This window comes from Dasypus novemcinctus, chromosome 12 (genome assembly GCF_030445035.2).
Source record: "Dasypus novemcinctus isolate mDasNov1 chromosome 12, mDasNov1.1.hap2, whole genome shotgun sequence".
Lineage (NCBI taxonomy): Eukaryota > Metazoa > Chordata > Mammalia > Cingulata > Dasypodidae > Dasypus > Dasypus novemcinctus.
Window position 1 is genome coordinate 60,609,663 of NC_080684.1, and position 27,201 is coordinate 60,636,863.

The window sequence follows — 27,201 nt, forward strand, 5'->3', positions numbered from 1 at the left end:
TAACTCCACTTTACTGTGTTTTTATATATATCTTACTTTGGACAAAGTGTTTTTATTGTTTACGTACTTAAAATAATTTACTTAGTACTAGAGATCAATAACTTACTAGACAAAAACTAGATTTTTAAAAACATTTGGTTTTCAAAATAAATTACATTTAAAAAAAACAAAAATGAGTTTCTGATCTCCTACTATTCACTTTAACCTTTTTAAGAAAAAGAACTTTCTATCACGTAAGTCAAACCTTAGCACATAAATCAAACTTCAGCTTCCCTGAGGTTTTCACAGTCATTTACAAATATTTAATCTTTATAAATTACATAATAATGTCAAAATAATATCATGCAGCCATAATTTTAAAGTCAGTGATGACACATTTTATTACAAGTGGTGCACTGCATTATTTCATAGTGCGTTCATAATCAAAGGTCATGGTATATATGTTGCATTATCATAATTCTCTGATTTGTTCTTTATACATGCTTATACATGTTCCAGTTGCATTTCATTAACTCATAGTTTTCTTGTAAGTTTGTGCTTTCTTCCCATGTTCAAAGAACCTCTTTAATTCAATTTCTCTGTTTCTCCTCATACAGTCTGGCAGCCAGATATGCAACTCAGTCTAATCACAGTGGAATTGCAACCAGTCAAAAAAAGCCTACTAGGTCAGTTAACATCTCTAATTTATTGTTTGTTAGTGATATTCACGTAAATGCCCAGTGAGATTTTGTTCTGTCACTCAAAAATTTTTTTTTAACGGACACACTTCTGGATAAAAAGTTTAGAGCACTGAACTCCTCCATAGTGGATTTCCACATGCAGCTTCAGAGATGAACATATTTTGCTAAATCATTAAATGGTGTTTTGCTACTTCTATCTTAATTTAGTTAACACAGTGCAGTGATAGACCTGAAGTCTAGGTGCTAGACTTAGAGGAACCGAACAACAAAAAAGTACTTTGAAGGCCTGTTTTTTCCCAGGTGACAGAATTTGGAAGTTGCATAACAAACTTGTAATTACTTTTTGAGATGGGCATGCATAAATTATTAAACATTTTAAAGCACAGTTGAGAAACACTGGCAGATTTTGGTGGGGAAGTTAGCATCAGGTCAGCCTGGACTGTTGTTCTTTCTATAATAAGTTCAAATTTTTGCTTCTCTAACTCTTAAGTATTTTAAAGATAGTCTGTTATAATAAATGACAGTACATTATGCAATGTTGGGAAAGTACTGGTATGTAAACATGTTTCAGGAGTTTATTTTTTTTTAAATATTAAGTTGCTGAAGGCATGGAACAGCTGAGTAAAGCCACAGCAAATGTGTTTCGTGCTCTTGATTATTATGTGATTATATGTGCCATCTCACTTACTGGGGAAGCATCTCAGTGGTGGTTTACTGTTCTTACTGCATTAATGAATCATATTATGTAATGTATGACCACAAGGACTGCTTCTGATGCCCTCACTTGAGGTATGCGCTTTTTCCCTTGCCTTGGCTTTCTAATTATGTCCATTTCCATAATAGTTACAATGATTCTGGAGATAAAAAGGGTATTTAATTAAATGTTAGAATAAATGATATAAATTAGGATGTGCAAAAAACAGTCACCTCGCCTTGTATAATGAGCTTTTTAAAAATTACTTCTTGTTAGATTTGTGCATGTAAAATATATTTAATGTATTTTGTTTTATTAGAACATCCCCTCGCTCTCTTGCTCTTTTCTTTTTTTTTGCTTCAGTCTCATTTCTCTTTTTATTACTTTGATGAATGATCTGGAGGCTCTGGCTGCCCATCAAATTAGGAAAATGAAAAGAACAAATGGAGTTTTTAATTTGTTTTAATTTGTTCTTCTGAGAACTAAAGATCACTTGGTTTCATGGGTCACAGTAAAGATTAAAATGCATTTTAATTGCTTACTAGAAACAGGTCAAGTTTCATTGCAAATAAGGGAGATTTTGTGGCAATATTTGCTTGTACATGGAATGAACTTTCTAAGTCTGTGGCTATGTGTACAGAACCAGGTCTCAGATTTATTATGATTGGGAGATTTGGCCAAATTAGTTGAGCTCTGAGTTCTTTCTGCAGTATAGTCAGTGGTCCTGTAAATTTTTAGTGTCTGTGGTTATGTGCTATACTTACAAAATTTTGACCAAATTTAAATGCTGGAATCATTTGGAAAATATTCCAATCTTGTTTATGTCACATTTAGCAAAATAGCTGAAAGGATTGTTTATTTGCCATATGTACTTAAAACTGCAAAATACAGGCAACATTCTAAAACTATTTATTCCCAGAAAGCAATACTTCTGTTTTTAAACTGATATTTGTGTTTTCCTAATGTTCACTCCATATCACAATACTTTTTATTGTTAGAAAGGTATTTATATTATCTAAAGGCTTGATTTTCTAATAATCTTTAGGCAGAATATAGTAAAATAGAATTATAAAGGCGAGTTAAAATTTGAGCATTATAGCTATTGGATTGTGAAATTTTGATATATTGGGCACTAATTTGACAGATGTAAACATTCTTTTGTTTTAAAATGTTGTAAAAGACATCTCTAAAAAAAACAGTGCTGCATTTATAGGTTCTGGATTGATTTTCCTTGTTTTATTTTAAAATTTTTTTCAGAGCAGTGCACAATGACACACGGTGGCAGCAAATACTAGCAAAGATGTTGGCAACCTTCAATATCATTCTTTCTAAATAGATCACAGAATGCCAATATTCTATTCTCAATTTGGGTAATTCTAGCTTTTAATTTATGTAGATTGACTTTATTGTATGTATACAACTTATGGTAGTATAAATTGAAATATAGTAATTGTACATTTAGGTGCAGTTCATGAAGTAATTGATATTGAAATTTTAACATGGAAACTGCTTACCTTGTAAAATGAATGATCCAAACTGATATTTAATTTTAGTCCAAATAAAATGCCTCTAGAGCATATCCTCCTTCCCAGCTGCCTCCAATGATAAGTTATTATGCCTATGTATTTCCTCATGCCCTGTTCTTCATACATAAAGTAGATGAAGCTACTGTTACTCTAGATGCTTTTTTTTCTTCTTTATTTTCTTTTAATGTTACATTAAAAAAAATATGAGCCCCCATATACCACCCCCCCCAACCCACCCACCCCACCCTTCCCATATCAACACCCTCTTCCGTCATCGTGGCACATTCACTGCACCTGGTGAATACATTCTGGAGCACCCCTGCACCACATGGACAGTGGTCCACATTGTAGTCCACACTCCCCCCCAGACCACCCAGTGGGCCATGGCAGGACACACAGTGTTCAACATCCATCCCTCCAGCACCACCCAGGACAACTTCAAATCCTGAAAATGCCCCACACCATATCTCTTCTGCATTTTAAATTGCCATTCCTCTAGCTCAGTTTTCTTCTGAGACCAGCATCCTTTCTTGTCATATCACCTGTGTAATCAGTTGGCCACACTTATAAGATAACCAGCTAAAGCCTAGGTGCTTATTTTGGTAAAAGAATGAAAAGTCTTTTTGTAAGGCAGGCTAGTCAAATAAGATACAGGACCTTGGTCTCGGTATCACACCTTAATTCAAGTAGCCGACTAGCTTAGATATTCAATAAGCATGTGCTCTTTGCAATTTGTTTAGTATCTTCATTCTTGTCATCAGTATACAAACTGACTTAGGATACAGCTACCTAAAGTTTGTTTTTAACAAATTTTAAAGAAAAGAGCAGCATGACAACAATTGCAGATAGCTGGTTAATGCCACACTGAGAACATAGTTAAATGTCATTGTTTTCCACATTTTTCATGTAATTGTTATGGTCCTGTTAAGGCAAAGTTTTGTTCACTGGGGTGTTGGGGTACATATGACTTTTTCAGTTACAAGATACTTTATTTCTAGTTTTTCCACATTATTAATATACTTTTGGGACATGCGTATTTGAAACTGAAACAAGATTTTTCTGAAGACAGTTTACCAATTTATTTGTCACTAAAACCACCATTGTCTGCTAACTAGAATATCATATATTGTGGTTTCCTTTTTAACTCTTCCCTTCTCAGAACTTCTTCTCCCTGTCTTTTCATAGAGTATAATAATGATGTAATTTTTCTTATACTATTTCAGGCTTCCAGGGCCCTCTAGGGTGCCAGCTGCAGGCAGCAGCAACAAGGTACAGGGAGCCTCTAATTTAAACAGGAGAAGTCAGAGCTTTAACAGCATTGACAAAAACAAGCCTCCAAATTATGCAAATGGAAATGAAAAAGGTAAGTGTTTGCGTTACATCATTACAGCACACGTCTAACCAATGGAGTCTCTTAAATGGCATATAAGTGCCCTAAGTGTTTAGGCAATTAAGGTTAAACATCAAAAGTTGAGAAATAATTATGATAGCTATTTCTCACTGAAAGCAGCAGGACAGAGAAATAATATGGCCTTGTTTTTCTCTAAAGAGACAAATTATTCATGGTTGTTTTATTTTTCTTGGCATATAGTGCATTATAAAAATATCAAATCACAAAATCATTGGGAAGAAAGGATGCTTAATGGAGATCTGCTTTAAGGGCAAATTATAAATTATCTATGTGCCATATGGTATTCTGTAACATGCAAAGTGTGCCTGAAAGGAGATGCTGGTTTGATCATATCAAGGGGAAAGGGTGTGAAATTGCACATAAACCATGAGGAAATCAAGAATTTATATTGTTGTAAGTAGTGTGGCTGTGTGAGGGACTAGAGCATTCCACAGGATTTTGAGGTAGTGTTTTCAAATCAACAGAACTTTAAACTTCTTTTCACAATATTTGACAGTACATGGAACCAGACAGGAAGTTGAAAAGTGACAAATTTATGTTTTGTTAAGTAGAAGAGTTGGCAAATTTGGTCTGACCAGGTAGGAAACTTTTTGCTCAGATTAGACTATTCAAATTACTTAGATAGACAATCTGATTAGACAACTTTCTCTTACTCAGACTTGAATTATCTTGTAATTGATGGAGGAGTAATCTATGAATTAAACTCTATTTGGTGAAATTTCTGCCTCCCCTCTCCCCAATTTTAGAGCAAAGTCCATCAGACTGCAAACACTTATTAGCGGAGTTATCTGTCTTGATCCCTGCAATATCCCCAGCTCTAGAATTTAATTGGGAAAAAAATCTGTATTTGGAAATTAGGAATTTTTCAATAAAATATACAATAAAACCTCTGATTTAAGAGCCTAGGAAATATTATTGAAGATTTATACTTTTCCTAGTGAAAGGAGAGATGACAATTCCCTGCTAACATTTTGTGTTTCCAAGTTTTATGACTTTCCTAGAAACAGGGCTAATACTGCCTGTATCTGTTTATGAAATTCTGGGAAAGCTAAACATGCTTATAAATGGAAATGTAATGTATGGACTGCCCGGGTGTCCAATTTGCTTCATGATACCAGATGATATTTTTGCAAAAATTATGAATAATATTGGCAAAGAAACATAGAAATACCTTAGATGACTTTAAGACTTGAAAGTATAATGTATCTGAATTTATCTGTCATGTGTAATAATTTTACTTCTGATGTATGAAAGAAAAATCCAAAGATAAACAACTATTAATATTTTTCCATGATCATTCAACCTCTGTTCTGCCTGTCTAGGAAATAGTACAAAATTAGAACATTAGCAATATTTACAATAACCACAAGGTGGAGATAGATCTCATACTTTATGAGTTTCTTAAGTTTTTCATGGTAAGTTAGCCATCATTTTTAAATCTAACCAATGTAAAATTCTAAATTCTTCAAGTGTGAGATCTCATTCACGACTATTTTGAAATACATTAAGTGTAGGCATGAAATGTGTTTAATCTATCAATAGTGACATGCTTAAATTGCATATGATGTAATACAGTCATCTGGGATTTGTTTAATGTACAACATGGCATTTACTCTTAAACATGGAGATACAATACTATGTCAATATACCAATTTTAATGTCTTTAAATTAATTATTGTGTCATGTTCTTTTATATTTCCAAAATATTAAATTATAAGAACAAACAAAACAAACCTTCCACATAAAACTTATAATTTTTCTTTAGACTATTTAAAATTCTTTGTATTTTTTATTAAAAATTTTGATCTAGCTTTTTTGACATATTTGTAGTGGTAGCACAACTTATTTAAAATGTAAGACTCCATCTGCTGACAAGTTGCTCTCTATCACAGTCTAGTTTGCATGCATATCCTGGATATGACCAAGTAAGTTGAAAACTAAACAAGGATTTTCAAAGATTACAGTATTAGAATGAGAGAATTCAGAAAGCAAATTTGAGCATTTTAATCTCTTATTCCCTTTCAGATATTAGAAATTGGTAACATTTAAATTTAATAAAGAATTTTTCCTTAAAGGATTAGCAAATATTCTGTAATATGTTCTCCAAATGCTTCTAAGCAGAGATATACTTTCTTTAACAAGTCTTAGCTGATGAATTATATCAACAACTTTAGAATATTAAGAATATATATTAGGGAAGTGGATGTGGCTCAAGTGATAGAACTTCTGCTTACCATATGGGAGAAACTGGGTTCAATCCCTGGGGCCTCCTGGTGAAAAAGAAGAAGAGAAAGCATGCCTGTGTAGTGAGCCAGTGCGTGTGTGAGTGCTGGCATGGTGAGCGAAGTGCCAGCATGGTGAGCCAGTGCCTGCACAAGTGAGTCACACAGCAAGATGATGATGCATCAAGAGAGAGACAAGGGAAGAGTGAAGGTGAAGCACATCAGGAACTGAAGTGGCTCAATTGACAGGGAAACTCTCTCCACGTCAGGTCTCCAGGATCGAATCCTGGTGAATCCTAAAGGAGAGAAAATAAAAAGAAAAGACAACACAGACAGCAAAAACAAACAAAAAACCCAGCTGGGTGGGAAGATGGGAAGGAGGGAAAATAAATAAACAAATAAATAAATCTTTAAAAATAAAAGAATATATATTAGATTGTAAAAGTTTATTCACAACTAAAGCAACTTCATATTTGGAAAGTTGTCATAAATGCGGTAAATTTTCACATGCATGCTTTGAAAAAATAGATCACAAGGCATATTTCAAGATACATATCTAATATAATTTTAATAGCTATTCAGTTCAAAAAACAATGTGCTCATTTTACCATTTCTCTAAATGAATTAAGCTGTCACTGAACATTGTCATAGAATATCATATACAAAGGAGGCTGCAATCGAATGTTACACTGGAATGCCATGCTTTGACATCCCTCTAGTTTGTTGAAGTGGAATGTGGGAACAGATTTCTCAGAACACATGGTGAATTAAAGATAGCATAGCTTTTAGAGATGCTTTTCTTTTGAGAGTTGTTTTGAGAGTCTTGATGACCTGCTGTCTTAGTTTGCCATAGGGCTATAATGCAAAGTACCAGAAACAAGTTGGCTTTTACAAAGGGAATTTTATTTAGGGTAAAAGTTTACAGTTCCAAAACTGTGAAATGTCCAAATCAAGGCACCATCAGAGATGCTTTCTCACCAAAGTCAGCTACTGGTTAACCTGGTATCCTGCCATGTGGGGAAGCAGGATGGTGGCCCATCTCTGACAAAGTCCCTGCCTTCTCCTTAAGAGTTACTGTCTCCTGGAACCCAGCTATGAGCAATTAGGCATATGATTTAGGCATATTCTGGGCCTCCTCTTTCAGTCTTGACTGCTTGGCTCTCTTCCCAAGTTCACCTGTGGGCCATCAGGCATATGGCTTTTCAGTCTTGAGCTGCTCAGTGGGCCCAGACTCTTGGGGGCTTCAGGCTTAAGCTTTGGCTGCTAGTGATCCTCGAGTCTTCTCTTACATGACAGGGTCGAAATGGCAGCTTCCTTTGTCTGCCTGTCTGCCTGTCTGTCTGTCTCTTTCTTTTTCTGGGTCTCTGTTTTTATTAAGCTCCAGTAAGAGGGCAAGAACCCATGCTGAGTCATGCCTTACTGATGTACTATCAAAAGGGCCCCCCACACACAGGAATGGACTACTTCAAGAAAATAATCCTTTTCTTTTTGGGATTCATAGAACAACTTCAAACTGTCACACCTGGCATTCAGAAACTGACAATGAATAATATGTTCTGACACCGGCATTTATCAGTTGGCCTGCATGCCCCATGAGAATACTTTTGACAGATATATGCTATTTAAAAAAAGAAATGCCTGTTCATTGGAAATCAAGAATCACATAAAAACCATGCTCTGGTACTTATACTTTGTATACCTGAAGCAAATTATTTTCTTAAGTACATCTTACTTGCATTATAAACTCCGGGTAACAAGTCTGAAAGATGCTAAAAGTTTAATATTATTGAAAATGTAAATACCTCTAGCTTTATTTGGAATTCAGTTTATGAATTATGATCTGTAAACACTTGTGCTTCGATAGAGTTCCTTAGTAGAGAAGTGTTTTTCATGTTGCTAAGAAACATGCCATGGCACCAGAGAACATCATTTTACTATTTTTCCCATGTGATTCTTACAATATACCAGGGCCTTTACCGGAAAAGGGAGTTTCTTTCTATACTTACGGATTCTGATGAAATAATTTCTGTATAAGAGTTTACTTTCATTTATACTTTTATCGTATAGGATTGATGCCAAGAATTTAGCAGCATTTTAGTTACATTTTATAAAACTGTAAGGTCTACTGTGAATTTTTGCATTAGTCATGAAATTTTAGATGTTCATCGTTAGCTAAAGCATAGGTACTCTTAAGCTGTTTCTCTGCCTTACATATCTTTAAACTTACTCTGAAATTACTACAAGGTCAAGGGACTACATTGTTTTATTTTCAAAGCAATAGTTATATTTCTTTACTCAGATCTTAATTATGTATTGAGCTTTTGCTTCGTTTTCTTACTACTTATGCAAGCTTAAAATATAATGTCAATTTATCATTTCAGGTTAATCTTAGAGATTGTCACAAAATAACAGGAACATATATAATGCAATATAATTAAATATAGTTGAGTGTATATGTTTGTTTATATGTACATGCATACATTTTGAGATGTACACATATTATACACATCTAAATCACACACTTTTCTGAAAGCAGCTGGTGAATGGAAGCTTCCCTTGATTTCACCACACTCCACAAAGTGGCACTCTACTATTGCAAATGATACTATATAAGCATGAACAGAAAGCACAGCCACTTTAGAATTCCTATGACACTATTCCATGTTTCTGCTGAGTCATTGTGAAATTGATGACTGAGGCATCTCACAAGTATTCATTTATGGAAGACAGTTTATTAAAGTTTGAGAGGCACTACTTGGTAGCAAATCATATTTGAATTTTAATGCTATTTTTTTCAACTTTTTAAATATTTCAAAAGATATTCTAGTATGTTATTGTGAAATGAAAGTCTAAGTTAATTATTTACCAAACTAATTTCCATGACCACACTACTTAATAATTTCTTCCTTCCACAGTGATCTGTAATGCTTAATTAATGTGTCTTGTGTTCAGCAGAGAGTGAAGCACAATGCCTGCCATACCATGACTACTTTAAAAAGAATGCTGCTATCGTCATCATTTGTTGTTATTACTTTATGTATTTCTAAGATGAAATCTGGTTTGTTTTCATCTAAGCACAGTACTCTTCAGTGAAGAAAAAGTAAAGAGATTCAGAATGCTTCCTATGTTCACAAATTTGTCAGGCTAATAGCATTATTGGTAATATGGCACTAACTAATACTAGCTGAAGTTCAATAGAGAAGTGTGGAGTCCCTAAACTTCACTTATGTTTGTTGTCAAATTTGACTTAATGTATAAACTTTAGAAATGAGTAGTCCTGTTCTCAAGCCACAAATACATTTATTTACAAGATGAAATAATTGTCTCATCTTGCAAATAAATGGTATTTGCAAGATGAGTTTAGATGTCTTCTGAGCATGAATTAAAATCTGTTCTCATATCAGCTCAGAAGAATGGATGAAAGTAGGATGCACAAGAATACAATATATAATTTATTGAGTAGATGGCATTTTATGTGATGTTCTCCCCATTTATATTCTGCTAATTGAGGAAGAAGGAAAACATGTTTTAAGGGTTTCCCAATTTACTTCCCCCTTTGTGAAAACATGTGACTTTGTAATGAGTCATATCAGCAGAATTTCTGGTTATGGAGCAAACAGGTATAAAGAAGAGATAGGTAGCCCCAAATTTTGGAGTCCAATCAACTTGAGTTCCAAACTGGATTTTATCTTTCGTAAGTTTTGCAATACAGGTGATTTGCAACAAGTTTCTTTCTTTCTGTAAGCATCAGTTTCCTCATTTCTAACAAGAGAAATCCTACTATATTGACTATTATTGGGGATTAAAATAAGATATCATACACGAAGAGCTTTGGAATAAAGTAAGCAGTTAATAAATAGTATCATTTGGTTGTAGTGGAGGTATTGGTGGAAGAAGGAGAAGAAGAAGAAGAGAAGAGAGAGTGGAAAATTGCTATTTGGGGGCCAGAGACAAGAAGCAAGGAAGTAAATAGATACACAAAGTCATTTCAGGAACATCTTTAAAGACACACATTAAATATATGTTTTTATTCCTATACCCAGATAACTCTCATACATAATGAGAAAATGAGTTCTCAATATTCAGGAAGCTATCAGAGAGACCAAGTGACTGTATATTGAATATATAAATAAATGAGAGACTAGAATTTGTGGCTGCACCCACCATGAGGATGCTACAGATGCTGCAATTTCAGTTGCTGTTGTTTTGTAACCTTCATTGTAAGGAATTCATAGTCTTATTATCCATTTCATTCCTGATGGATGAATAAAATCTGAGGCACCTCATTGCTGCTGCATAGAGGCAAGCTGGTGAAACACTTTTAATTGAGCTTTGAGGAATGCCCATTCTATGGCTATTGCAGTGGATTATCCATGAAGGTCATAATTTTGAGTTCTCCCTTGTCTCAGTTTTGACAGTAGTGATATTGAAATTCCTCTTCTCAACTTGGACTGCTATAACATCCTGGCTAGCTAATGCTCTCATCCTGTTTTCACTTTCTAAGGAAGGAGCTCCCTCTCCCACTTTCCTTGCTCACAAGTATGCTTAAAAAGCATCCTGATTAGTTCCCTTCTACACCCTACTCTTATCCCCACTGTAGCTCCAGGCACACGGGGGCAGGAGTCCCCTGATTCTTCACCTTGTTGCAGTTGCACAGCTTGCAAGAACACTGTGTGCCTAAAGTGATGACACAAAATGATGCCGGGAAAACCTGATGGGTTCATTTTGGTTTTTAGCAGTTTCTCTCCTCAAACTGCCAAGCATTCAGGTAAATTCACAGCTAGCCAAAATTCTGAAAGTCCAAAGAATGGATAATATTAATGCTGTGCAGCTATGAAACATTTCAAGATTTTAGTCAATTTGGATACTGTCATCAGAGATGACCCTTTAAAACTGTGGATGTCAGCAATTGCCATAGTTTATGAATCTGTTCAATCCTTGCTACTTATATCATGATCTGTGACCAGCAAAACTGACATAATCTGGAAGTTTGTTGGATATACAGAATCTCAGGGTCCACTGCAGACCTGCTGAATCACAATGTACGTTTAATAAGATCCCTGCACATTAAAATTTGAAAGCCACTGTGTTCAACACTTAGAATGTCCATCATTCTAAGAAAATTATAGACCTCGGGATCTAGAATCACACAATGTGAGATCAGTACCCATCACTAATTGAACAGCACTGAATGAGTTGCATAGTCTCTCCAACCTTTGGTTTCCACAAAGGTGATTTAAAAATATGAGCACTTTCAACCTTTTCAGATTACTATGAACAGCAATGTGAAATAGTAAAATGTCAATTAGTGTTATGATTGTAATAATTATATACATAATTGTATAATTTTGTTCATTATAATATATTCAATATGGCAAATAGATTCTGAAATTAATATTAGAAAGTTAAGATGAATTAAATATGATGTCATCCTATTCCTCTTAACAGCATTCCCAGTAAAATAGCCTCTGATTTTTTGGGTGCTCTATATCTCTCCAAATTTATATCCCAGTATATGTATGTACATATTTTTAAATATAAATAAAGAGAATAAAATTTTACAGAGTTCCTTAAAAAAGTTTTATTAATGTTCCTCCTGTCTTGAATGCCTTCTGTCATATCTTCATCTCATCACCTTGATCATATTAAAGATTATACAGCCTTCTGTTATCTCTTGCAACTCTGTTCTTTTCTATCACTTTCTTACCCACCTTCATTCATTTGGCATGTAGTAGCATTTATCTTTTATGAGCCTGTTTTTTACCCCCAACTATATTATTTTGTATTTCTGAGTGTTTTGCATAAAGTAACCACTGAGCTGTATGCCAAGTTTAGAGTCCAAAAGATAGAAGGAGCTAAATAGCATTGATTAATGTTGCTGGAAATAGTAGAAAAATAGAGAGATATATGTCAGATAAGAATCAGTAAAAGAGGTAGGTCACTGTGTGAAATGCATGGGCATATTTACAATTCACTGCAGTTGTAATTCATTTTGTTTGGAGGTAATCATAGCTTCCAGTTGAATCTTGATACTTGAGAAATAAAATTCACTGCTATAATCCTATTAGCAGCATTAATTTAACAATTACTGTTTTTGTTGAGTTTTATGTTTCTACATTCAAGGAATAATTGTTGCAGTTGATGAGCCATTGAATTTGCCCTTCTAATTTTTGGAAAATATGTAAAATAATGATTGACAGAAGTAGCCAAGAATCCAAACTAAATTCTCAATTTTGTCACAAATTGTGTTACTTGGCCAAGTTATTTAAATTCTTTATACTTCAGTTTCTTCATTTGTTAACTGGGGTTAATAATGAAAACTTCATGTAGTTATTGGGAGGATTAATTAAATTAGTATATTTCATATACATAGTTCAGTGCCTGGCACATGGTGGGGCTGTATGCATAGTATAAAACTATGAAAACAGGCAAGCTCTTTGTGTGGAATGTACAGTGCACAGAGAAAATGACATTTACAGTAGAATGATTATGACTATAATAGAGGAAATGGTAAACTATGGAAAATTAATCTGTTATGCAAATAAAAATAAACACAATTAACAAAAATTAATGATTCATAAACATATCTAATCAGATAACAATAAAGTAAGCTTTCTGTAGCTTAAAGCAATTTCTCAATATTCATTATAAAATACCTTTACAAGGCAATGTGGAACTTCTATTTATTGGTATGAAGTATGGTGGTAGTTGGAGAATATTACTTTATTCATCTTTAGATATCTGTGGCTAGTAAAATCCATTTAAGTAGGAGTTAATTTCAGAGGGAAAAATAGTAAATTATTCCAAAAATCAATACCATCCAAGCATTCTTCATTTTTGATATATCATACAAAAACAGCCACATCACAGAAGTAGTTGATGCCATGGAAGTAGCCTGTTTTCAGTTCAGAGGAAAGATGTTTCTATGCAGCTATATTTAGCAAGTACTTAATGATTTGGTATAAATGATCAACACTAACCATTCTTTTTATTTTTTGAACAATGTCTAGATTCCTCCAAAGGGCCTCAACCATCTTCAGGTGTAAATGGCAACATGCAGCCTCCCATCACTGCTGGGCAGCCCCCTGCCTCCGCCATCCCTTCTCCTAGTGCCAGCAAGCCCTGGCGCAGCAAGTCCATGAATGTCAAGCACAGTGCAACCTCCACCATGCTGGCTGTAAAGCAGTCGAGCCCAGCCACCTCTCCCACACCATCTTCAGACAGATTAAAGCCACCAGTCTCAGAAGGGCCCAAAACAGCAACGTCAGGACAGAAATCCATGCTTGAAAAATTTAAACTGGTCAATACCCGAACTGCTTTACGCCCCCCGCAATGTCCCAGTTCAGGACTAAGTGATGGTGGAAAGGATGAGGATGTTTTTTCTGAATCTGGTGAAATGGATGGTATTAACAGCAGTATGAATAGTGGTGGCTCGACAAATAGCAGTCCCAAAGTGTCACCTAAATTGGCTCCTCCAAAGGCTGGAAGCAAAAATCTCAGCAATAAAAAGTCTTTGCTACAGCCAAAGGAAAAAGAAGAAAAGAATAGGGACAAAAATAAAGTTTGCACTGAAAAACTGGTCAAGGAAGAGAAGGATCAGGTGACAGAGACAGCCCCAAAAAAGACCTCTAAAATTGCCAGCTTGATCCCAAAGGGCAGCAAGACAATGGCAGCCAAGAAGGAAAGCTTAATCCCATCCTCGAGTGGGATTCCAAAACCAGGCTCAAAGGTGCCAACAGCCAAGCAAACCATTTCTCCCAGCAGTGCAGCCAGCAAAGAGTCTGAAAAATTCAGGACTACCAAGGGAAGTCCTTCCCAGTCTTTACCTAAGCCCACAACTACTGAGAAAGCAAGCACAGAAACTGGCCAAGGTTCTCCTTCTGGTTCCTGTACCCTGCCAATGGCACAAAGTAGTGGACAGAGCACAGGAAATGGTGCTGTCCAACTCCCTCAGCAGCAGCAGCACAGTCACCCGAATACTGCCACTGTGGCTCCGTTCATTTATAGGTAAGGTCCCTAGCTGTAAGCACATTTACGAGTCTGCATACTCAGTAGTGAATTTGGAAAACTCGCTCTCAGAACTCACTTTTAAAATGCGAAGTATTTAATTGCTATTCACTAGTATAACTTAAAATGTATATGCATATTATATTATATATGTATGGGCTATTGAGTGATAATGAAAAATATATATAAGTAACAGCTCATGGTGATTTTTATCTCTTCCAGCCCATTTCTAGGTCATACTAGGTTCTTAAATACTCCTTTTGGGACTCTAATCTATGCTTCATAATATACTTATAAATTGAATATTCAGAATCCTATAAATATAATGCCGGGTTCTAGAAGTTAATGGATTTCATATTAGTCAAATTCCTACCCAAGTATGACTATTCTATGTATTTGTAACTCCATGTGATAAAAGTGGTTTTGAATTTGTTATTTTTATCCATTTAATGAGTGGATAGAAGTAAAATTAAAAGGTGAAAAAAATTCTTAAGTTTTATCTCAATTTAAGAAGTTTTCAACAATTAAATCTATCTGAAATTGAAACAGGCTGCCTTTTTAAGTGTTAAGATAACTGCTATAGACGTTTGGGAAGTGTTATCATGATCATAGTTTAAGAAAATGGAAATCACCAAATTGTTTTTCATTTATGTGCCTGTCACCCATCTGCCAGTATTATGTAGGAAGGAATACAATGATTAAAAAAAAAAAAAAAAAACTCTTTGTCCAATATGAGCTCAATCTATTGGTGACAATGGTGAAACTGTAATTGAAAATATAAAATCATTGCTATTATGGAAGAATATTAAATAATGGAATATTATTATGGAAGAATATTAAATTATGGAAGAATATAAAATAATGTAGAAGATGGTTTTCCTAAGTCTCACATAGGAATGGAGTCAATGATGCTTCATAGAAGAGATGAGGTGAAACTTGAAAGGATGGGTTGGAATTTGCCCTGTAGAAGGATGAATTTAGCTCATCCAAATATAACATTCTACAGTTTGTGCAGAAAACATAGGTGAATTGTGAAGTGCTATGCAAATGCAAGTTACTAAAAGTATCACAGAGACTAAATGTTAGGATTCATGGTTATTGGAATGAAAGACAAAGGGAAAGAATTTGGAATAAAATTATATTTGTTTCTAGTTCAAAAACTTCCTCCCCACATATCTGATTTTCATCTACGCCTACTGACTTCCCCCAAAATACAACCTGAATCAGTCATTCTTTTTCCATTTCTAGTCTCCCTGCCCTGGTCCAACCCAAGTCACCACTTAGTGTCACCTAGTATCTAGTGAGTCTTCCAGCTGCCACTGTTGTCCCTTAACAATAACATCCTTCGCACAGCAGGCACTCTGGTCTTCTAAAATTCTAAATCAAACATGCCATCTCAGTTTGTGATACCATTCATTTCCATTACACTTACAAATGAAGTTGCCTTGTCCTGATCTACAAGTCCCTACCTAACCTGGCCTCTACCTAACCCTCAAGCCACACTCACAGCACTCTTTCCTAGTTCATCAAATACCAACATTTAGCCTGTCAACAGACCAAACTAGCACCTTTGCCATAGCTCTTCCCTCTGCCTGTACTGATGTTCCTCCAGATCACTGCAGTGCTCCTTCTCATCATTCAGAACTCTGCTTAAATGCTGCTCTTCCCAGAAGCTTTCTCCAAACATCTAGTCTAAAGGAGCACCTATCATGTGTCATGCCAGGATTCTGTCTCATCATCCTCTTATATTTTATTCAAAAAGTTTTTTTATTATCTGCTATTTTCTTGTTTACTTATTAGCAAATGTAACTTCAGCCACCTCTCACTGTTATCTGTTAAGCGAGCGCCTTGAGAGCATTCTTGTCTTTCTTATTTGGTAGCATAATTGGCAAGAACAGAGACTACCCACAGTACGGCATCCCATAAATATCATTGAACGAAATACAATCATTCTGGGTTAGACTCAGAAAATGTACAATGGAATAGAAACATATTCTGAAGTGCTTTACTTCTATAAGTGGGAGTGTTTAATTAAAATGTTTAAAGAATAAAACCATATCTACTATTCAGGACGTTTACTCACTTATTTTCTGTCTTCTTGAACTATCTCATATCCCATATTCATTTTCTTTGCATTGCCCACAGTATAGTAAATAAGAGACCAGCTCAAAAATAACTACAAAATGAGGCTGGGAGAGTAAAGCTCCTAGGGGTCAACGAGATTTGGCTCATTGAGATTTCAAAAAGTAGAAAATTGCTTCCAGCTATTGAAACCAGGAAAGTGGCGCTTGTCCGGGCTCCTAAAAGATAGGTAGGATTTGGCCAGGTAAATACGAAGGGGGCAGAAATTTAAATGTAAATAAGTCCGAAGGAATCAAATAAACTTATTAAATGCAAGATATGTAGCATGTTCAGCAAGTTATGTCAGTTTTTCTGGAAATGGAATTGTATGAATGAGGGTAGCAGGCGATAAAGTGAAAACAAAATAGTGAAGATTGACTGGCGCCAAATTGTAGTAGGAAGTCTTTAATATCAGGAACTTGGACTTGGGCTGTGTATGTGTGTCTGTGTGTGGCATAAGAAGGAAAATTACTGTGTCTTCCATGTGTAAACTGAAATCATTGTAAGAGAGGTCAGCATGGTGTCAACCGGGTTTGGTGGCTAGAAGCAGGAGAATTTAACAAGACTGTCAGAGGTAGCTTTGTTAAGACCTGAACTGAATGCCACATTATAGGAAACAAAGGAGAAGAGAATATAGTGGGGGCAGGGGGAGCCTCATTTTCATTGTTCCTCTTATACCTTGGTGTCACCCTTTTTGCTGTATTCTTAGAACTTGTTTTTCCTTCCCTGGAGTCCATAAAGTGTTAACTTAGTTCCCAGGAAATATCAAAAATATGTGCGGTCTCACATCTTTCCTGTGTTCTCACATCTTTTTCCTTCCATTGTTTTTTGCATTCACCACTTTAGACTTGTATTCCCCATGCTTGTAAGGGTATGTGAAATAGCATGGTGTTGTAATTGGTTAAATGTGGAGAGTAGAGTCCTGTATACTTTCTCTGAACTTTGGTCATTTTTGTTGTTGATGTTAAGCATCTATATATTTTCCTTAAGTGACACCTGTTTTAAGATTTCTGATTAGCACTAAGATAAACATTGGCAACAGAAGAGAAATGCTTGCAATAAAGCATACAAACTCTGTCCTAAGAAAGCAAGCTCTTAATTTTATGGGTCTTTTTAACAGGGGCCCTCCAACACAATTTCAAAGTAGCTGTTGACCAGTATGTCACTTGCTATTTTTAGGACTATATGATTTTCCTTAATTTCTAACCATTTGTAGTAAATGCTAAGAAAGCAATGCATTGACTATAAAGCAAACTCCTAGGGGGGAGAGGAACAGAAAAAGGACTATGAGTAATTCAAAGAAAAACGAAAAATAAAAACAACTCTTAGATAAGGCAAGACACTAGTAAAAGAGGAAAAAAATCATGCTTCTTAAACTCATTAATTAAACATAGGTGGGAGACGCTATACACACTTGAAATATAAAACTAGGTAAAAGTAGTCTGAATTTAAAGGTTTTCTTTATTTTGCTATTATACGGTGTGTCTTACACAACCACATCATGGATTCTCAGAAGAGATTTTTTATGTAACAGGTTTTTGTGAGATTTCACATTTGCCTAGGAAGTGAAATGGGAAATTGATGGTTGAATATATTAAATACAGAAAAACAAAGTATACAAAACATGACATTTGAAAAATGCTTACTCATATGGTTTGAAATTTCATTTATCTGTTGAATCAGAACGTTGAGTAGGAGGAGCTATGAGTTACAAAGATTGACATGTAGAACATAGAGCCATCAGGCACATAAAGTTTGTATAAGCCTTGCAGCTACAATTACAGATTGTGCTGCAATCGTGGTTTTATGTGAACTGCAAAAATTGATCATCAGCACAGACTAAAGCTTATTGAATTCTTGCCTTGCAAACTTGTCTTTTGCTAGGTTTCATAGACGCACACGAACACACATGCATTTTGCAGCAGTTTAAACTCTTTCACACGATAGTATTTTAAAGACGGACAATGCAGAACTCTGTTCTATAAAATACTGCTATGGGTTGGCATTCTCTCAGGGTGTTATTTTATAAACTACATTTGTTGTACTCAATATCCAAGGTTTGCTGCCAGATTGCTTCCCAAACCTTTGCCTTATCTTCTTTCCATGTTGTATTTTTTCATTGGAAACCATTTTAAACATACAGAAAATTTGCAAGAATAGTACAAAGAACTCCCATGTACCCTTCCTCCAGAGCACACAGAGACCTTATTCAATTTCACCAATTTTCCCAAAATTATCACTTTTAGCAAAAGGATATACTCCAGGATGACGTGCTAAAACAAATTGTCATCTCATCGTAATTTCCCTCAGTCTGGAACAATTCTGATGTAATTTTTTTCCACTTTCATGGCATTGACATTTGGAAGGCCAGGAATTCTTAATTTGGGTTTTCTGATAGTCTCTGATAAATATTTTCTGATATGTATATAGTCTGTAATATCACAGAGATGATGTCATGTTTTACATATTACAGACTATCAGGTATTGTTAAATTTGGATAATTGATTAAGATGATGTATGCCACAATTTTTTAATCTAAAGTTACTTTTCCCCCATTTGTATATAACAAACTTATGTGTGGATAGATATTTTGAGACTGTAAAAATTCCATTACCTACTTTTACCCACAAGTTTTAGCATACATTCAAGTTTCTTGCTTGAATTATTTTTTCTAATAGTTGCCAAGTGATGATTGTCTAATTCCTTCATTCCTTCTACTTTTACAAATTGGCATTCTCCTTTAAGAAAGAGATTTGTGTTCTCACCATCATTTATGTATTTATTTATTTATATTGTGTGGACTAATAGAGATTCCTATTTTATTCAATAAGTTACAATCTATTGCTATCATTATTTATTTTGATTCTTAAATTGTCTCACATTTGACCACTGAGAGACTGTTAAATCTGGACTTTCCTTCTAACATACCGCATAACTCTGAGAACTTTCTTTTTGGTACAAGGTCTTCCAGTTTCAACTTATACTTTCTCTAACCATTCTTGGAATCAGCCTTTATCCAAGGTACCCTAATTTATTTTAGTGAAGTTTAGAAACCAAGATCTTACTGATTCTAGGTTTTATCAGTGTTCAAAGTCAGGAAATACAGTTGGTCATCATTTTTCACAGATTCAGATTCATCTACTCACTAACATTTATTTGTAACCCCAAAATCAATAATAACAGCACCTTCATGGACATGGGTAGAATGTGAAAAATTCACATTGCCTATTGAACACATTCCCAGCTGAGGTTGAACAGGGCAGTGCTCTGTCTTCTAGTTTTAGTTCTCATATTGAAACATGACTCCTTTTCATGATATATTTTAGTGCCATGTTTTTCACATTTTTGTGCCTTTTTGGTGATTTTGCTATTTAAGATGGCCCTCAAATATAGTGCTGAAGTGCTTTCTAGTGTTCCTAAGCAAAAGAAGGCCATAATATGCCTTATGGAGAAAATACATGTATTAGATAAGCTTTGCCAAAGCCTGAGTTATAGAGCTGTTGACTGTGAGTTCCATGTTCATGAATTAACAATGTATATTAAATAAGAATCTTTAAATAGAAACCCACACAAAGCAAGATTATATATTAATTGGTTGAGGAAAATAACCAGAGGCTCAGAGGAATCTAACCTTGCATTTCCCACAAGAATGATGGCTCAGTTTTCACTAATTCAGTGCTCATGGCAACCTTACAGAGCGTAGTTAGCACAAATAATGAGATTTGACAGTATGTTGAAAACCATGAATTCAAACTATTACCTCTAATTCCAGCCCCAAACTATAGGGTTCATTCTAGCTTTACCCTTTTCATACCTGGGCTTCCTCTCAACTATCCTCAATATGTTTTCTTATTTGCTCAGTGTCCCTAAATTTAACAAACTCTCGTTCTCACTGAGCTACTCTGCACTCTGACGTTCCTGGCTTGGAATCTGACTGACACCTGGCTGCCTTCCCACCAGGAAGGAAAGAAGAAAGTAAGCCCATCATTGCTTTTTTTTGAAAGATATTTTCTTATCATTTCCTATAGGAATTATAAGGCCATTAGTTAATTTTGTTGACTCAAACCAGTTCTTTTCTGTTCTGTTGACATTTGTGATTAAAACCATATCAAGATGAATCTAATATAAACCAGTAGATTTCTTGGTTTCTCAGCCAACCGGCAAACATCATTTTTATGAAATTGAATATTTGAAGTTTGATAGTATCTAAGGTTTATTGCTGAGTTCTTTTAAATAGCAAGTATTGCTCCCCCTTTTTCTTAAAGAGTAAAATTTAGGACAGACCAGTAGTTATGGTAGCATTCAAATATTTTCTGTTAATAACTTGGTGACAGAGCTATTTGTCAGCTGAATTTCAATAAAATATTCAGGGTCCAGAGGCATTTGGATGCAGTTAAAGTTTAGGGTTGTGGTTAATAGTTGAAGATTACAGGGAGCCAAGTTTGAATGTGGATTAAGTGTTTACCAGAACAACTTACTTTAACTTCTAGAAGCCTTAATTAATCTGCAGCATCTATATGAGAGGATTGTTGTTAATTTTAAAGGATGTGCCAGAGGTAAAACTCTAGATACAGTCAGGTAAGTGTAAATAGAAAACAGCCTTGCTGCTAATAATTGGTGAAATCTAGGCTTTTAACCAAGTCATCTCTTAGTAAGAGGTACTGTCACTAGGAGACCTGGCTTTTCAGAACTCTAAACTCTATTTTTTTTTTTTAATTTTTTTTATTTTTTATTGACTTTGTAATAATATTACATTAAAAATATATATGTGAGGTCCCATTCAACCCCACCCCCCCCACCCCCCCTCTCCCCCCCCCAACAACACTCGTTCCCATCATCCTGACACATCCATTGGATTTGGTAAGTACATCTTTGGGCACCTCTGCACCTCATTTTTTACAACGCTATATTTTATAGGCTCAGTAGGTATTTCTAACATGATGACCATGTTGTAAATTTCATAGCAAGATTGGCTGCACAGAACTGTGCCTCCTAGATAGTTTGAAGGAACATCATGGTGCTCATTGTTTTTTTACCATCATATGAGTTTTTGTGGTAATAGTAAGTGACACCAGTGCAATATTCACTGTATCTATCAAAGCCTAACTTCCAATTGGAGAACACTATTGATTCTGAAGTCTTCATAAATTGTCATTACATCAACTAATCTTTTGTTTTACTACTATGAAGCATGCAGTAAAAGAAAAGACATGCATGTTAAGAGCCTTCAAAGATTTAATTGAACTTCTTTGATCAATGGTATAAAAGTTAACTTCTTGCCAGTTAATACTGATTATAGACTGAATCTAATTCCACTTTAACAAAAGCTGAGGTAGAAGTCCTGGGGCTTATAATGGATGTAACCAGAGAGATATGGACTATTTACATGTGAATACAAAGCAAAGATGAGTTCAATATCCTGTTTACAATTATTTGAACTTTAACTTCACCATGTTCCTTTCCTTTATCAATCTGTTTCCCTATCATTGTTAATGTGGATAATTCATATAGGAAATACCATGGGAAACACACTAAAATACTTGAAAATAAGTTAAATTAGATTATCCCTTGTAACTAAAATAAAAATTTAATGAAGAGTGAGTCAGCCAGAAATTTACCCTGCCACCTTAAAAAAAATAAAATAAAATAAAAGTCCTAAGGCAATATTGAACTGTCAGATATATGAAAATGTTTTACAAGAGTGTCTCAGAGAAGGGGAATGGGGACTTAGGCAACAGAGTTGCATGTTAAATCTCACACAAGTTATTTCCTAAGGAATACTTTCTAAGACCTGTTTGTATTGAATGAACTTTCCTCCCAAAGCACATTCTGAATAATTTCTCATTTCATACAGATTTTCCTACAGAGAGATACCCTGAATCTATATAACTAACACATGACCACAGACATTCTGGGTCCTGTGAGAGTTGCTGGTCTTATTCTTACAAGAACAATTGTCATTCAGCTCTAGACAAGTACCTCTATGAACTACTTCATGTGACTCACTTCTGAGAGATCAATGAATATGTGGATACTGAGCCTGCAGAACTGTAGCTTGACCCTGGCTCACAGCCAGTTCCTGAAAGCAAGGTGCCTCTGCAAGGCCTTTTGGCTGGTAGCCAGTCTTCCCTGGAGTCCCCAGTGTTACTATATGCTTTCCATTTAAACTTCTTAGTAAGAAACAAAAACCTTTAGGGTACTTCAGACTATTTTTTTCCCTTGGTTTGGAGACAGCAGACTGAGGAAGAGATAAGGAAGATATGGTGGCCCAAGAGAAAGGAGCCCAAGTGGAAGAGTAGGCTATTGTAGACTTCAGAAATTGTGGGCGGAGGGCAATGGACTATAGCTAGACACAGGATATGGAAAAATCTGGAGTCCAGAGAAGAAAAGAAATGAGTTACACAGAGAGCCAAATATATTTCCAGTGTTTTAATTTTGATGAAAACCCACAAGTCTAAATGCCTGCCCAGAGCATTATTAATAATAAAACTTGAGTTCACAATTGTTTTGCAAGACACACATTTTTCTTTGTTTGTGCAGGTGAGCAAACTGAGGTTCAAAGAGCTTAAGTAACTTGTCTGAGGTCACATGAGTTAATTAGTGACAGAGCCAAATTTTATATCTTAAACCCATTATATTAAACTTCCTTTCCTATACTTTGCCTACCAATAATCCAGTTAACTATCAGTAATGATATGATTTATTCATTCATTCATTTATGAAATATTATTGCATGCAGACATGGAGTTAGATGTTGGGAATCAATGGTGAGCTTAAACCTGGACAATGGAGTTTAGTTAGAGAGATAAATATTAATCAAATAATTGCACAAATGTCAGATTACAAGATTGTGAAGTACTGTAAAGGAAGGTACAGGAAATTATAATTGGGAAATTCTCCTGATTAGTGAAAATAGGGCAAATCCTTAAGACAGAGTCACTTGAGCTAAGATCTAAAGGAAAAATATTAATTGGATGCAGCAGAAAGGAAAATAAATTATTGACAAAGGTAATATCAAATATGAAGGTCCTGTTGAGACAGGGAGCCATGGGGAGTGAAGAAGAGACTGGGGTCATAATGGAGAGAGTAAAGAGGAGACCAGTGAAAAGTGATGGTGAAGAGTCAGACAAGGACCAGACCATGCAAAACTTAATGTTAGGGGTTTTATTCAGGTATACAATTAACAAACACCAGATTTGGTTAGAAAAGCGCATGAGTTCAGTTCTGTATATGATAGGTTTGAAATATCTTTGTGACAATCAAGAGAAAAGTCAATTAGGCAGTTATTATACACATCTGTAATGCAGCAGAAAGTCCTGGGTTAGACTTATAAATTTGAAATTAGTATGTGGATAGGTAATAATTAAAACAATGATGTGATTAGATCATTTAGAGAGACCGTAGAATGAAAACTGAAAGCAGCTTTGGAGCTTGCTTTGAGGAACCCCAACAGTTTTACCCCTTGTATCTCTTCTATACTACCCCAAACCATACCATTTAATGATTAGGTATAAGAGAACAAAAGAGAAACAGAGTAGCATTCATAGAAAATGGGGAACAAAGGAGAGAATTTTTATAATGGAAGCCAAGGTAGGATACTTTCATACAGAAATTCTTGCATAGCTCTGTCTTCCTTTTATATGTAAATTCATATATGTACAAATACACCCATACATACAGCATATAGTTTTCCTTGATTTCTTAAAATCCTTATGAATTGATCAGAGTTTCTAGAATTGTCAGATATCTATCAAATATTTCTGTCACTAATAGTTACTCTTTATTTTCTCTCAAGAGAAATCAGAATTTAGAATAAAAATAAAATACTAATTAATTCATAAAAATACATTAAATTTTTATTTCACACATAAATATTCTCTATAGATGTTTTTGAAGTAATAACTATTTAGTGATCATATTCCATGGGCCAGACCCAGTACTAGAAATTTGGGATTCAGAGCAAATGGGAAGCTCACAAAGAACACAGTCCAACATCTAATACTTTTTGTCTTACTTCCTTCTATATTTTAGCAGTCTGTGCTGTGAATTTTTTAAAAATATGGTGGTTGGGATAAAATATGTAGCTTTTGAAAGTATCAAATATATGTAGATTTTGAAGCTGCACTGAGAATGACATATGTATTAAAATTGCTGTCTGTGCATAAAAGGAAGACAAATGCATGAAGTCTAGAATGTCAAAAAATATAAAAACCCTCCATTGAATACTTTCCATTCAATTAGATCAACCTTTTACATGTTAACTACACACAAGCACACATTTATGCACATAACACACAAAAATAAAACACATAATGCAAAAGGTGGTTGTATGATTGAGAATTTGGTTTTAATTGCATTTGATTTTTCAGCAGTCTTTGGTAATCAAACCATCATAATCACATTTTCAGCCCAGAACAACTTAAATATTTATTTTCTCTTTTATTTTGTATGTTTGAGAGTGTTTCAAGGCATATATGTTAAATATTTGTCTAAGCTTTATACAGTTGGCCAGAGTTGTTGAAAAATATATGTGTGCGTGTGTGTGTGTATATATATATAGTTAGTGTTTCTTCATTGTCAAAAGTGTGCTACTGAAGACAGCACATAAATATCTATGAGCAATGTAAAAAACACATAATTCATAAGAGGATCTTCATGGACAAAAAATTGTAGGGGTTGTCCCAGTGTTTTTATTAATTATTCTCATAAGAACACAGTTTAGCTAGAGTGTCCCTAAATCAGGAAAAAAAAAAGTTGGATCTTTTCAAGTCTTTAGCCCAAAAATGTAATCAACTGTTGGAAGATACAAACTTCTAAATTTAGAAAAATCAAAGAAATTTGTTTTGATATCTCACTCCATCTTGGATCATATGCAAAAATAATAAAATTTTCCCACAAGAAAAAACTGGAAGGCCCCAGCCATAAAGAAAAGCTTACTTACTTTGATAGAAAATTTTATTAAGTTGATTTCTTCTTGTGTGAGAGAATTGCCACTTTGATGAGTCACTGGTGACTACAATTGCTCTTTGTTTCTGTCTTCTTGGTTAATTTCAGAGCACATTCAGAAAATGAAGGTACCTCTTTACCATCTGCTGACTCCTGTACCAGTCCTACTAAAATGGATTTATCATATAGTAAGACTGCTAAGCAATGCCTAGAGGAGATATCTGGTAAGTAATCTGAATGATGGGTAGGTCAAACCCCAGAATTTCTGTGGTCTTTCTATAAATCTTTTTACTATACTGTTTTTCATATGCACCTCGTTCAGAAGATATTCTTTAAACTATTTGATTCTTCTGTTTAAGATGATCTCTTTGCTGTACTGTAAAGAATGTAGTATTTCAGAAGCTGAGTTTTAAAACACGATAAGTCTCTCAGTCAAGTTGATTATAATCAAAGAAAACTGAATAATCTTCTATTGTTAATAAGGCATTCCTTGTATATAATTAGAAATTGAAAATACTTTAGATCAGGTGTCAGAATACATTTTCCATGACCAATCCAACCTGTTCTCTTTAATTCTGCATTATTTAGAACATTTCTACAAGCTGGCTCCAAATGTTCATTCTGGAAAAAAATTCTAATTAGGAATTTTTTATAAATTAGTGCATTTTATATAAATAATATAAGAAAAAATACATATGTATACATATATACCACAGATATAGTTTGTCAGATTTTGGGGTATAAAATAAAAATATTTTTATATGTATAAAATAGGATTCTCAGCTTTAGCCCTAGTATTTTTCCTAGGATCCAGATAAGTCTGGGCATATATAGAAGGCCTTTGGAGTAATTTTGTTATATGTGAATCTATTTTCAAGAGGAGCAAAGCAGCTGCCTAGAAAAATATAGTGGTCCTAAGGATAGAGAGCATTTAAGGACATTTTATCTGTTTCTAAGAATAAGAATGCGTTAAAGTAGAAGTATGTCTGTTATTTGGATGTAGCAGCCCTTGTGTATTCACAACTAAGTACAAGGCGAAAAGCCAAAAGGACTATTTCATTTTAAAACTTCTGTAGTACTCCAAGGACTACTTCATGTATTACTCTGAAACTCAGAAAGGTTATGTTATGACGAATTTTGGAGTGAAGAAACTCCCCCACTTTAGCAGACCTGAAGCATCCCCTGGCAAACATTAGCCATGACTGCAGTGTGCACTAGTGGATATTGACAGTAACAGCATCCCAAGGGCACCTTATGGAATTAACCGCAGAACAGCATTAGGCAGCAGGTTTCACATGAAGATTGCAACAAAGGACCAGTGCTGACGGGGTACAAATGATAATGCCGTGACATACCTATGGGGATGTTATTTGTATAGGCTTCTACATATTGGGGAAGCATTCCATAAGGCTTTCCTATAATTCCGTGTAGTCACAGAGCCAGAACAATGCTGTATATCTTTTTTAGGGTCTCCCTTCTGTCTGAGTCCAAGACTATTGAAAGTACAGTAATGATACTAAATTGGGACCCATCCTAATCCAGTGTGGTCTCAGTTTAGTTAATAACATCTTCAAAGACCCTATTTACAAATGAT

General features: G+C 34.8%; 1 protein-coding gene across 6 annotated transcripts in view; it reads left to right on the plus strand.

Annotated features, from left to right (window-relative positions):
- The window catches only part of NAV3 (neuron navigator 3), an 894,692-nt gene that overhangs the window by 700,384 nt on the left and 167,107 nt on the right, over nt 1–27,201 (plus strand). For 5 of the 6 annotated variants that reach the window (XM_071218967.1, XM_058308465.2, XM_058308466.2 and 2 more), the window contains 4 exons: nt 597–665; nt 4,124–4,263; nt 13,544–14,540; nt 25,716–25,831. In XM_071218967.1, the coding sequence (XP_071075068.1) occupies nt 597–665; nt 4,124–4,263; nt 13,544–14,540; nt 25,716–25,831 (1,322 nt within the window). The remainder of the gene's footprint in view (nt 1–596; nt 666–4,123; nt 4,264–13,543; nt 14,541–25,715; nt 25,832–27,201) is intronic. The other variant, XM_071218968.1, reaches the window with a different exon arrangement.